Source organism: Vipera berus (assembly GCF_964194415.1).
Source record: "Vipera berus genome assembly, chromosome: 1".
Classification (NCBI taxonomy): domain Eukaryota; kingdom Metazoa; phylum Chordata; class Lepidosauria; order Squamata; family Viperidae; genus Vipera; species Vipera berus.
The window spans coordinates 58,522,879-58,536,975 of NC_138202.1; the positions used below are offsets into that span (position 1 = coordinate 58,522,879).

Genomic DNA, 14,097 nt, shown 5'->3' on the forward strand with positions numbered 1-14,097 from the left:
AGAACCCCTGCTTTAAACCATGTCAACTACTCTTCAGCATAGTACTAATGTATCCCTCTGAGACTCTTTCATTTTTAAATGATTACTTTATCTAGAGAAAGAAAAAAGTGTTTAAGTCCACAGGAACTCTTGAGACTCAAAGAATTGCCAAAAGTTCACAAACCATGATGAGCAGATTAAAATTTAAGGAACTAGGAATTGGGGCTATTTTACTAAGCACATAACAGAACGTAATTTTATTTCTATTGACATTTTTTTAAATTTTTTCCTTTTCTGCTCTATAAATGCTCCAAAATGATAATAAAGTTTAAATCAATACTGTTCTAAATGGTAGCCTAATTTTGTAAAATATATCTGGGAGAGAAGACTCAAGAAAACTAAGCAGTGAAAATTAGTAATGGCTGAATATCAAAGCCTTTTATTATCTGATAAATGTAAGCTATCTTGCAGAGTGCCAATTATGTTCAAACCAGTACATATAAGAGAAACATAATGCAACCAATTGTTCATTATAACTACTGCTGCATACTGTCTTGCCAAAAAAACTCTGTCCTCTCCATTTCCTCTGCGCTGATTCAGTCACAGCTAAAACTTGGAATCAAATTTCATAGTACATAGTACCTCTCTGTGTTTTTGTTGTATGGTATTTTTGAAAGGAATAAAACATATGGCAGAGCATTCCTTTTAGTATACTCAATTAAAAGGACTGATTAACTTTAAATCTGATAAAACTTTAAAATGGCAATGTTTTATACCTTTATATGTTCCAGAACGGCTGTTGCTACATTTGTATGAAGATCTATGAGTCTTTTCTTTTCTAGAAGCTCTGGAAGAGAGCTGAAAAAGATTTCATTCAAATTAATTTCTCTATTTATTCTATTTTAATTACATAATTAGTGTTATATATACAAACGGGCAATTTGGGAATCAATTTCAAATACTACAAACATACAAATAAAAGCAGGGAACAGAGAATCTGTGAAGGTGCATCTCAGAACTGGGCCTCAGGAAATTATTAAAAATCTTATGAGTTAAATAATATTTAGATCTTGTTTTGTCCTTATTCATTAGCCATAGAATGCACTGCACATGAAGAAAATATGAACCTGGATCATATACTTTCCAAATCTTTCTCTTTATGTTCTGAAATCTCTGACCTACAATTGCTTAGGAGACGAGCTATTAAGACTTTGACACCTTCTTTTACCAGTATGATTTTACAGATAACATATCTGGCTTTGAAACCATCTTCTTTAACCAGTATGAGTTTGCAGAAAACACATGTGGCCAGTTTTGTTGTAAATTATCTGTTCTGTCTCATCATGTGGCCATAAGATAGATTCAAATCCTTCTTAATAACTTGGTATATCCATTAAATCAAATGAGGTTACAGTAGAGGAACTAAAATTAATTTCGCAACACATAATAACCCATAAAATTGTTTTCAATAGCTAAGAGTTCATATTTTTACCAAAACGTAGATTTGGAACATATTGTTGTACATTATTATACTACAGTAGTTTAGTATTTCTTGAGATATTTAAAGAATAGCATTGCACTTAGTATGAAATCTAGTCTAACATCAGAATAAGGAAGGAAGCTGATTACATGGAGAACTTCTTGCCCATTAAAAGTGTTTCATACTTACCTAACAGCTGAAGTTAGTTTAGCTGTGTTATCAGACAACATACTTATTGCTCCTTCATCTTCACCTTCCAACCCCTAATAAGAAAAATGGTATTTTTATTTATTTTTATTCATATGTGTATGCTTAAAAACAAAATAGGGTATTTAATTTACACAGAATGGAATTCTCGTTTGACATAACTTTAAAGAGACAATTAAAGCAGTTCAGAAAGATCATGATGAAGTCTTATTGATTATATGCAAGCAACTAATTTGTAAACCTGATTGGCAGCTTATTCGAAAGAATGTTTCTCTGATTAATCTTTTTAGACATACAATGAGAAATAAATGTTAGATGATATTTGCATAACAGGAAAGGCCGAGCAATGGTGGCATGCAAACAGAACCCTTCTGCTCCATTCTGAAGTTTTTGGTATTTTTATTAACCCCTGGCCTTTTGAGCCAGAAGTTAAGCTAAGAAAATGCAGCCAGACAGGTTTTGGTCTCCCCAGGCCACTTTTTACCCCTCTGACACTCACACAGACATGATTTCTAAAGCCAACTACCTAACCATTGACGCTGCCAATTTCACTCCTCACTTTTGTCTTTTCTGTGGCAGAAGGATTTAAAGATTACAGTAGTGGCCAAAATTGTGGAAACCTTTTGGGAAAAGTGTATTTTTGAGGTTTGATGGCTAATAACACCACTTTGTTTTGGAGTAGTACCATAAAATTATATAACAATGGAAAGATAATTTAATCAAGAATGTAATGCAACAAAGTTTGTTCAATTATTTGTATTCTGTGACAAGTTATAGACAAATAACCAGAAAAAGGAAGCACAACTTGCTTAGGTTGATATCAGGTAGCTTTCCTTCATCTGATTGTAGCCAATGAGCATGAGTGTTTAGAGAGCCAATCAGGTGTCATCTTGTTTTGGCAATGAGCCAATCAGATCACAGTAGGATTCAGTTATTGATGTCACGCATTAAAGCTGAGAGGAAGACATTTGTCAGTGTGTTGTGTGACCGCTATCAAGTTGGTTGGGTTTTTTTGTGTTCTTTCATTTAGTGAGCTTGTAAAACGTAATAAAAGTAATGGTGCAAAGAGTTGACTGGTTGCCCAGAAAGCGATGTAAAATAGTAACATTTGGGAACTGAAAGTCAAGTCTATCTGAGAACACGAGGACACCAAGGAATTGGGAGGCCAAGCTGCCAAAGGCACAAAGTTTTGCGAAATGTAAGATAGGTCAGTCTGAACGTTCGTGGAACAGATTCCATTTTTATAGCACAGAGCTTCTAGATCCTGGACTGGATTATGGGGAGTAGCTTTGCCTAAATTCACCTGGATGCCGGTGCTAACTGGCTTAGTCCCATTGGCAGTTTTGGTTCTGGAAAGGGCTGAGGGGGTTTTCAATGCCAGCGTTTCAGCCTCCAGGGCAGGTATCATAATTCTGACTGGCAGTGGCATCAAGTGAACAGTACTCATAAGAGAACCTCTCTAGTCCACAGCCACCACCACAGGCTTCACAGAAGAGTTCGGTGCTGGCACCAAGATGAGCAACTGAGTCAGCTGCATTACAGGGAGCTTAACCAAACCCACTTTTGGCTTAGGCAAGAGAAACTTGGGTACACTTTTGCGCTGTGCTTGCGTTTGCTGAATAGCGTAAGATTGGTTGGGGTCGTCAAAAGAAGCCGTAGACTTGGTTTCAGAGGTCTCCAAATCCTCCGTGCTGGCATATCTGCTGTGGCAGATGTTGGCGGAGGCCTTGCTTGTTGTTGTTTTTTTTCCTTCCAGCAGGCAGTTAGATAGTGAAGTTTCAGTTTTCCTTTTCTTGCTGGGCGGGTCCCTGCCTTACAAGAGAAAACTGTGAAAACGGCCTTTCGGGTCCTCTAGGACAGTGTTTTTCAACCTTTTTTGGGCAAAGGCACACTTGTTTCATGAAAAAAATCACGAGGCACTCCACCGTTTTCCGCACCGTTGGACCTCCCCACGGTCGCTACACGAACGGTCGTAAGTCGAGGATGGCCTGTGTTCTCAAGGGGTTGGACTAGATGACCTCCAAGGTCCCTTCCAACTTCTTCTTCTTCTTCTTCTTCTTCTTCTTCTTCTTATTATTATTATTATTATTAGCCTCTTTATTTTATTTTATTTTATTTTGGGGCTTTTGTTTGTTTGTTTTTGCTGTGAAGGAAAAGGAAAGCTTGCATTTCTTTTTAATTTATCTTTCTGTATTTTCTTTTTTCTCTTCTTTTCTTTTTACCTTCCTTCCTTCCCTCTCTTCCCTCCCTCTTTTCTTTCTTTATCTTCCTTCCTTCCTTTCTCTCTCCCACTTTCTTTCCCTCCCTCTCTCAATTTCTTGCTACTTGTTGTGGAAATTGGAAGCTACTTGCATTTCTTTTTAATTTTTCTTTCTGCATTTTTCTCCTTCATTTATTTTCCTTTCTTTTCTTTCTTTCTTTCTTTCTTTCTTTCTTTCCTCTTTCTTTCTCTCTTTCTTTTCTCTTCCTTTCTTTCTATCTTCCTTCCTTTCTTTCCTGCCTTTCTCTCTCCCACTTTCTTTCCCTCCCTCTCTGAATTTCTTGCTTTCTACTTGTTGTGGAAATTGGAAGCTACTTGCATTTCTTTTTAATTTTTCTTTCTGCATTTTTCTCCTTCATTTATTTTTCTTTCTATCTTCCTTCCTTTCTTTCCTGCCTTTCTCTCTCCCACTTTCTTTCCCTCCCTCTCTGAATTTCTTGCTTTCTACTTGTTGTGGAAACTGGAAGCTACTTGCATTTCTTTTTAATTTTTCTTCCTGCTTTTTTTCCTTCCTTCCTCCCTTCCTCTCTCTCTTTCTTTTCTATTCTCCTTTTTTTCTTTCTCCCTCCCTTTTCCCCTTCCCCCTTTCTCCTTTTTTCCCTTCCTTTTTTCTTTCTTTCTCACCTTTACCATCAAAAGCACTTCACTCCAGAGGGGGGGGAAACCCCAAAGGTTTTATTATGCAACGTATCAAAAGGACAGGTTAAAAAAAAATCAGCCATGTAATTTTTCAGACGCAAGTGAAGCCTCCAAGAGCGAAGCAGTCAGATCCTTCTATTTTGGGCTGGGGCGAGGGGTCGCGGCGAGCAAAGAAAGAGGAGCCAGGCAGCCGACCAGGGGAGTAAGGAGTAAGCTTACTCCTTACGTTCGAAAAAGCTCTTCTTCCCCAGCACGCGCGGGGAGTAAGGAGTAAGCGGCGCGTGCTGGGGAAGAAGAGCTTTTTCGAACATTGCAGGCAACCAACCACGTGACAGCTCAGGCGAGCCGGGCTGGCCGCCCGTCCGTCCTCTTCCGATAAGCGAGCCGGTCGCCTCTCCCCAGCTTCTCTCTCTTCAGCAAGAGACCCTCCGAAGCCAGAGAAGGGGGCGGAGCTATGCTGCCGTGGAGCCCTGGTGCCTAGAGAGGTCGAGCCCACTTCTTTTCCCGGGCTTTTGCTTCCAGCGAAGTAGGGCCGTCAGCTTAGCCAAGGCTCTGGTGCCCAGCGCTCCCCGCCAGAGAGTCTTGCAGCGCCGCTCCGCCCGCGGCTGTTCCTCCTCCTCCTCCTCCTCCTCCTGCTCTCACCTCTGTCTCCTAGGTCAGTGTTTTTTCAATTTTTCCCACGGCACACCAGGCAACATCTCGCGGCACACTAGTGTGCCGCGGAACAGTGGTTGAAAAACACTGCTCTAGGACAACCTTCAATTGGACAGCAGTAGTATTTCTGTAGCATTTTCAAATCTTTCCTCATTGCAGGATATATTTTTCCATCCTGCTGCAGGCGGTGGGCCTTGTTGAGGTGCACGCTCAGTGCCGGCGGGTTGGGCAGCACCTTGCCGCAGCCGGACACCGTGCACAAGATGTTGCTGCGGACGGCCCGAGACAGCTCTGTCACCGAGGGCGTGACCAGCTCCCGTGGGCTGGCCGGCTGCTGGCAGACCTCGCGGGGTGCTGGGCAGCGGGGACACCCGAGACCCAGGCCAGGGCCCCCGCACTGAGGCAGGCGCTGCGGCTGAAGAGGAGGAGCGGCCGCCATGTTCCTCTCCGCCCGCGTCCCGGCGGTGAGAGCCTGCCCTGCGGAGCACGCTCGCTCGCTCGCCCGCTGCTCACCCGGGACCAGCGGCGCCGCCCTGAAGCCACAGCCAGCCGCCGCCCGCATCCCGGCGGAGAGAGCCTGCCCTGCGGAGCACGCTCGCTCGCTCGCCCGCTGCTCGCCCGGGACCAGCGGTGCCGCCCCGAAGCCACAGCCAGCCGCCGCCGCCCGTGTCCCGGCGGAGAGAGCCTGCCCTGCGGCGCACGCTCGCTCCCTCGCCCGCTGCTCGCCCGGGACCAGCGGCGCCGCCCCGAAGCCACAGCCAGCCGCCGCCGCCCGCGTCCCGGCGGAGAGAGCCTGCCCTGCGGAGCACGCTCGCTCGCTCGCCCGCTGCCTTGCCCGGGACCAGCGGCGCCGCCCCGAAGCCACAGCCAGCCGCCGCCGCCCGCGTCCTGGCGGAGAGAGCCTGCCCTGCGGAGCACGCTCGCTCGCTCGCTGCTCGCCTGGGACTGGCGGCGCCGCCCCGAAGCCACAGCCAGCCGCCGCCGCCCGCGTCCCGGGCGAGCAGCGGGCGAGCGAGCAAGCGTGCTCCACAGGGCAGGCTCTCTCCGCCGGGACGCGGGCGGCGGCGGCTGGCTGTGGCTTTGGGGCGGCGCTGAGCTGCGCGGCCGCCCTCCCGCCCTGCCTGCCCCCCGGCCGGTGCCTTCGCCCCGCAAGCCCCCGACTTGCCCGGAGGAAGCAGAGGCTTGCAGGGCTGGCAGAGGTGGCGGCAGTCTAGCGTTGTTTCTCCCCCTCGTGCGTGTGCGTGTGTGTGTCAGACCCGCAGCAATGGCTAGTAAAGGTGGCGGCAGTCCGGCATTTGCGTTTCTCTGTGTGTCAAGCCCCGTGGGCCCGACACACAGGAGGGGGGGGACGCCGCTTCCTTACCAGCCATTCCCGCGGGTCTGACACACACACGCATGCATGAGGGGGGGAAACGCCGGACTGCCGCCACCTCTACCAGCCGTTCCCGCAGGTCTCTCTCTCACACACACACACACACACACACACACACACACACGCGGAGGGAAACAACGCTTGACTGCCGCCTCCCTAGCAGACCTTCCCTGCGGGATGTGCTGCCAGGAAGCCTGGCAGCCTGATGAGCGGACCCTGCGAACCGCGGCCGAGCCAGCTCCGGGATGCTGCCAGAGTCAACGAGCGGCTCGTGGTGGCACAGAATATAGATAGGTATGTTGCTAAGAAGGGGCCAAGCTTATACTTATACTCGGCTTATACTCGAGTCAATAAATTTTTCCAGTTTTTTGGGGTAAAATTAGGGGTCTCGGCTTATACTCGAGTCGGCTTATACTCAAGTATATACGGGTATTTTATTGTATCAATAAATCTTACCATTATACTTTTAAGCCGCTTGACTTCATCCTCTTGAGTTCTGTAGGATTCTAACTCCTGCTGGACAGATTCTGCTACCTCTGGAAAAGGGCTAAATAAATATTGTGTAAAATGTTTTTAACTCATACTCTGTACTTTAAACATACATTTTTAAAAAAAATTACTTGCAGCTCTTTCTTAATACTACATTCTACACTTTGTTTAATTTACAGTAATATAAATTGAAACATAAATAGTGAACTGGTGATATAAAATATTCAACTTACCTTCCTTTATGTTTCTGCCAAAATTTATCAGCTGCAGTTAAATCATATGTTTTTTTATTTTTTTTCTTTGGTCTAGCACCTGCTACAGAATTTTCTGTTCCTGAAGCTTCTTCCAAAACAACTCTGCTCAAATGAAAATCCTAGAAAAGATTAGCTCAATTAGATATTATTGCCTGTTACTTAATATTTGAATAAATCATTTTAAATTAAAAATGAATTAGTAAAAACACCAAATTGATGTTATGTTTTGCAATTGTAAATAGAACAAGACAGCCTTTCAATTAAAGGTAACATCTGAATTGTGCTTTTAAATTTCTTTGTAGATATTATATACAAAACATGTATTTTTTCTGTTTAAATATGTCACAACACACACTCAGAATTAGTAGTTTTGAGTCACTAATTACTCATATTTCTAGTAAAGTTTGAAATTCTGAGTAATTCTGAAAATTACTTATTATTTCTGGCTTTCTGTTATTGTCTAGAACAAAGGATTTTTCCATTGGTATGTTATTACACCAATGTTGATTGCTAAAACTGGGAATTCATATTATACAAGTGCTGTAAATGACAATCAGTTTGATCATTTTTTCATACTTAGTAGCAAGGTCATAAAGATAAATAATCCTGGAAGTTGATTCATTATAGAAGCTACAAATTTAAAATACTAATTTTAATTCTTACTGGCTATTTTTCCATTGAGAATTACTAAACCTTATATGAATGCTGCAAAGTATATGGAGTTGGCTTGTAAATGATAACAGCTGGTAGAATACCATATACTTCTACATGGAAATTGCACACAATCCCTTCTTTAGAAGAATTGTGGACTATACTATGGGAATACGTGTCAATGTCAAAAATAACTTTCTATTTATACTGAATTTAATTTAACCTGTTAAATTTTTTCTTTATGTATCATTATGTAGCCAATTACACAGACTACAAAATATGTATTTATTTTGACAAGTAATCAATATAATGAAATACTGAGACTTTGTAATCTTTCTTAATTATAAATTTAAATTTAATCCAGTTGCTTGGAACAATTCTTTCTATAAAATTGCACATTTTAATTTTTTTTTTATTGGACCACATTCATAACTCTGAAAAACTACTTTTCCATTGAGTTTATTAATATGTAACACCTACACCATCTTGTGGTGATTACTGATACTTTAATATTTAATGTGTAACTTAATGTGTAAAGATCAAACATTACTTATGAACATACCACAAAAATCTAAATAACAGGAAAATTCTTATTACTAAGTGAAATATGTTTTATATTTTAGTAGGACACAATCAATCTATGAGACAGGATTTTAAATCATGGGTTAATAACAGGAAAATGTATCAGACAGAACAACATGATTTTAAAGAAATATTATTGGCATTGGTAGAGACTGGCAGTAGCTTTATTTCAAGTAATTAAACCAATTTTAAGCAATGGAAGGCTTGTAGCCAGTTTAACTTTTCTCTAGATTTTCTATACAATCCGTCTTCTAAATTTTTATTTCCTTTTATTAATCAAAGATACAACCATGTTTTCTCTCCTTTCCAATTGCTTTGACATATGAAAACTCTATATGCTTAAATTCTATTTTCAGTACACTTTCCACAATACCTTCCAAGTTCAGAAAGTAAACTTTTACTATACCAACAATATACTGTATATGAAACAGTGGTAACTGTCCTCACATAATACCATTATTCTGCTATATTCTGGTGATTAGTACAATAAATCTTAAAAACCACTGAAAGAATAAAATTTCCAGAAGTTTTGAAAGCAAATTAGGGAAGATTATTCCCCTCCCCAACTCCCCATGGCATCAGACTGCACATTCCTCCAAAGGACACAGTTTTTCCTAGATAAAATCCTCTTGCCATACAATTGATACAGATACTTCATTACTGGGTAGGAACTGAGAAAATGGAATCTCACTAACTAGAAATAATGGCTGGTGACCAAGCTCAGCCAAAACTTGGGGAATCCACTGTGTCAAAGTAAATAATAATCATATGTAGCAAAACTATATGATACATCTTGGATTACTTACATTCCTAAGTCTATATAGCAAAAATAAAACTTGTATTTACTGATGTGTATATCTCTTGGGATCTCAGCTATTTGGGAAGAAACTGACTTTTAAGTTATCAGTGTCAAGTAAGAACAGTGGGTGAGGTGCATGCATTGCATTATACGTTTGTATTATGAAGGTGGGAGTAAAAAAAAATGCACACAGTACTTACCAATACATCATGTACTAAGGCTTGATAGGTCCAAGTATGGTGTAGAGGAGTTGCCAAATCTATATTTCTGTCAACAAGTACTAAAAGAGGTCTCTGAAAACTATAAAAAGTATCTGTTTAGAATCTCTATTGCTATCTATATACTTAGAAAATTCTAATGACTACAGCTATATTGCAATACTGTAAGAGTTATAATGAATATGAAGCATTTCCCCATTGAATACAAAAGTTTTTACTAAAATGAAAAGTTTGTATATAAAAATACATTAAAAACTAACAAGAGTCTGTCCAAAACAATCTTCTTAAATTATCAATTTTCTTCAAGAAACATTTTTAAAATACTGCTTTTATTTACCACAACAAGTAAGCTATGGACAAGCAGTGACATATTTTAATTCTACCAAGTACCAATAATGTTTTTTTTAAATATTGTCAAAAGGTTAATGAAATGTTACCTGAATTGACCAGCCCCAAGTGTGTCGCCAGTGAAAAGGCTATTTCTGGCATCTCTAAGGTTCTCTCGGAGTTTCTTATCCAATTTCTGTGGAAACAAAATACAATTTTCAAAAACCTATAAGGTTGGTACTATATGGGGGAAGGCGGAAGAGGAATGCACTTGTAGAATTCTTGCAAAACTGGGACAAAGGCAGAAAATAATTAGGAAGATGGCTCACGGACTTCTCAATAATTAATAAGTTATATCCAGAATCATTCCTTTTTCTTCTAGATACCATTAACAACAGATCTCTCTACTGAGAATATTGTTTTCTCTAGAGCAATCCTGTATCATTTCAGAACCTTTTCTTTGTGACTGACTTGCAATGAAAAAAGGGTGAACTGAAGACAGCTCTGCAAAAAGTGGAGCTGACAACTGCGGCGGATTGAAGAGCTGGCAGCTGGATAAGAAAGATGGCTCACAAGTGCTTCCGACAGCAGTCCCCAGTGGGTTTAGAGCTCTGGGAGATGAGCAAAATAGCCATCTTCTTCAATCCATGGTCTGTGTCTTTGGTTTTGCACTTCCTTTTCCAATAACTTTTGGAAATTGCTTGTTAACTGCTTTCCAGCTATTAGGGGCCTTTGGATAGACTAGTTTGATAGCACTGAGTAAGTTTCCTTCAATCCTTAACAAAAATTAGTTTTCAATACAAGTTTACAGACTAAATAATATTTTTTGAATAAACAACAAAAGTGTGATCAAAACTTTGACTTTAGAAAGTTACAATGGACAAAGTATCCAGATAAATTTGAATATTAATAAGAATCCTTCCCATAGAAAAATGCTATTTTGAATTCTTAAAAAAACATGAGAACTTTAAATTTTGGACACTAGAAAGAGCCAGAAGGAAGGAACTAAGATTACAATTAAAGGAGACAAGCACTTAATTGATTTATTAATACAGAATGGGACAAAATACTTTTAATATTGGATATAGTGAAGGGTATTTGTGAACAATGGATCCAGAAGTTAATTCCAATAGTGTCTGCCTCTTTAGACAGACTCTGTTTAACACGTGTTTGTAATGAAAGAGGAACCAATTTTACTGACAAGGTTGAGATTGATTCGAAAGTGGATTTAAAAATGGCAGGCTACCGGAATAACACGCAAAAAGAAGTTACACTGGACAGATAAAAGTAAGTGGCTGATGTCTTAATAATTAAAAGGTATATACAGATAAGAAATCAAGAGAGTAACCTGGATAATTTTCCTATAATGGATTTACAAAAGAGGCTTTGAAGAATTTTGTGAGAAGGAACAAAATAGAAATGAACAGAAACCTAGTTCTAGGACATTATTTGGAGGGACTAAAGATCAAGATATTTAGAAGTAAAAGGAAGGAATATAAAGTTGGTTTGTTTGATGAAAGTTAAAATAGATATGAGAGCCAGTTTGGAGTATTGGTTAAAGCACCAGGGTAGAAACTAGGAGACCTTGAGATCTAGTCCCACTTTAGGCACAAAGCCAGCAAAGTGACCTTTGATTAGTTACTCTCTCAAAGCCCAAGGAAGGAGGCAATGGCAAACACTTCTGAAAAACCTTGTCAAGAAAATTGTAGGGATTTGTCCAGAAAGTCTCCAAGAATCAGAAATGATTGAACAGAAGGAAATAAAATAGATATGTTGTTATCTCTAGTATTTGAGCAAGCCAGAATTTTAAACTATGTCCAAGTCTGATAGAAGAATTAAAAACAATTAACTGAAAATGGAAGAAAATCAGATTGCAAATGTATTAGATGAGATTTGAGAGAAAAGTATATAATCCTAAAACTATTTATTTTGCAACAAAACAATAGAAAGTTTAAGATTTCATTGAATAAGATGAATTGGGAAATTCTTCAAATGTGCTTGACTTGATACATCCACGTGAATTTACTATCAAGCAAATGCCAAATCTCTTCTGCAATACAAGTCGAATATACAAATAAAAACGCCACTGACCTACTGTAAGATTAGGTGAAAAAGTGTTAAGACACATAGTCTGTTAATACTTATACAATATAAGCATTTGTCCACATTGTAATAGAACAATATGTGCAGTCAGTAAATAAGACCTACTAATATTAGTCCAAAAGTTGGTATAAATAAAATCAAAGGTCTGATTGGGCCCTTGAAAGAGGATGAAATTTGTTTCCATAAGCTACAGAAACTACACTAACTACTGTATAAAATCCATTCTACATTTTCTATTAAAACACCTACAATGTTTATTTCAATCCCTAATTCAGTTGTGATATTTCATAACTCACCACTGCCACCATTTCTGCTGCTGTTCCTCTTGAGCATCTAATTATTGGAATTGCTCCTATAAAAATAATGTTCAATAAATATCCTTTGATCAAGTCTAGCATATATTTAAGGTAGATGACATATTGTTTGCAATGCTGCACAGTGCATTTTTTATTAAAGAAACAGGTGGGCCACAACTTTGCTAAAACAACATATAAACATACATACATATTAAAAAAACAGACAAAGTCTATAGCACCTTTCAGAAAATAAAACAGCAAATTGATAAAACAATAAGAAAATTATATATTGGAGGCTCTGCTTAAAAAGAAGGCCTTTACTAACTGCTAGAATGACATTAATATTCTCCTGGAGTAGACTTTCCAAGCACTGGCAAAGCTACCAAAACCCCAGCCTTAGATAGTCCTAAAAGTTTAATAGAATACAAAAAAGGGCTTCCAAAGTTAATTTTAATCAATGGCCCAGTATATACTGGAAAAGGAAGTTCTTCAAATATTCTGTTTTCAATCATTCTGGAATGTAACATTAGTTAACTAATTAACTAATTAACATTAGTATAGAGTCCAAAAATAAACTGGAGACCAGTGCAGCTTGTTTAATACCTGATTATAACCTCAGTATATATATATTGTCTCTTAACATGGATTTCAGGACTTCCAATGAAAAATGTATTTTAAAAATTCTGACATGATCTAAAACTTTATGTTAATTGTAAAACAATGAAAAAGAAATAATTTCAAATTTCATACAAATGAACAATATCAATTCTATCTAATTAATGCTTACAATATCATATCTCCCTCCATGAAAATAGAAAACATGATGAATATTAAAAAAAAGTTTAAATTTAAGGTTCAAGCTGATGAGGATTCTTTTGAGAAAATGTTACTTTGGATTGTTGTTGTTAGCTGCGAAGTCGTGTCCGACCCATCGCGACCCTATGGACAACATTCCTCCAGGCCTTCCTGTCCTCTACCATCTTCTGGAGTCCATTTAAGCTCACGCCTACTGCTTCAGTGACTCCATCCAGCTACCTCATTCTCTGTCGTCCCCTTCTTCTATTGCCCTCGATCTTTCCCAGCATTAGGCTCTTCTCCAGTGAGTCCTTCCTTCTCATTAGGTGGCCAAAGTATTTGAGTTTTAGCTTCAGGATCTGGCCTTCTAAAGAGCAGTCAGGATTGATCTCCTCTAGGACTGACCGGTTTGATCGCCTTGCAGTCCAAGGGACTCGCAGGAGTCTTCTCCAGCACCATAGTTCAAAGGCCTCAATTCTTTGGCGCTCAGCCTTTCTTATGGTCCAGCTTTCACAGCCATACATTGCAACTGGGAAGACCATAGCCTTGACTATACGCACTTTTGTTGACAGGGTGATGTCTCTGCTTTTTAGTGTGCTGTCTAGATTTGCCATGGCTTTCCTCCCAAGGAGCAAGCGTCTTTTAATTTCTTGGCTACAGTCCCCATCTGCAGTGATCTTGGAGCCCAGGAAAATAAAATCTGTCACTACCTCCATTTCTTCCCCATCTATTTGCCAGGAATTGAGAGGGCCAGATGCCATGATCTTGGTTTTCTTAATGTTAAGTTTCAACCCAAGTTTTGCACTCTCCTTCTTCACCTGCAACAAGAGGCTCTTTAGTTCTTCTTCACTTTCTGCCATTAGAGTGGTATCATCTGCGTATCTTAGGTTGTTGATATTTCTTCCGGCAATCTTAATTCCAACTTTTGATTCATCTAGCCCTGCCTTTCTCATGATGTGCTCTGCATATAAGTTAAATAGGCAGGGCGACAG

The 14,097-nt window shown here is 39.8% G+C and overlaps 1 protein-coding gene across 2 annotated transcripts in view; it reads right to left on the reverse strand.

Moving 5' to 3' along the window:
- The window catches only part of SCFD1 (sec1 family domain containing 1), a 50,547-nt gene that overhangs the window by 23,825 nt on the left and 12,625 nt on the right, over positions 1-14,097 (reverse strand). For both annotated transcript variants that reach the window (XM_081313879.1, XM_081313880.1), the window contains 7 exons: positions 12,311-12,366; positions 10,022-10,107; positions 9,567-9,666; positions 7,314-7,453; positions 7,048-7,138; positions 1,649-1,722; positions 756-837 (listed from right to left, as the gene is read on the reverse strand). In XM_081313879.1, coding sequence (XP_081170005.1) covers positions 756-837; positions 1,649-1,722; positions 7,048-7,138; positions 7,314-7,453; positions 9,567-9,666; positions 10,022-10,107; positions 12,311-12,366 — 629 coding nt within the window. The remainder of the gene's footprint in view (positions 1-755; positions 838-1,648; positions 1,723-7,047; positions 7,139-7,313; positions 7,454-9,566; positions 9,667-10,021; positions 10,108-12,310; positions 12,367-14,097) is intronic.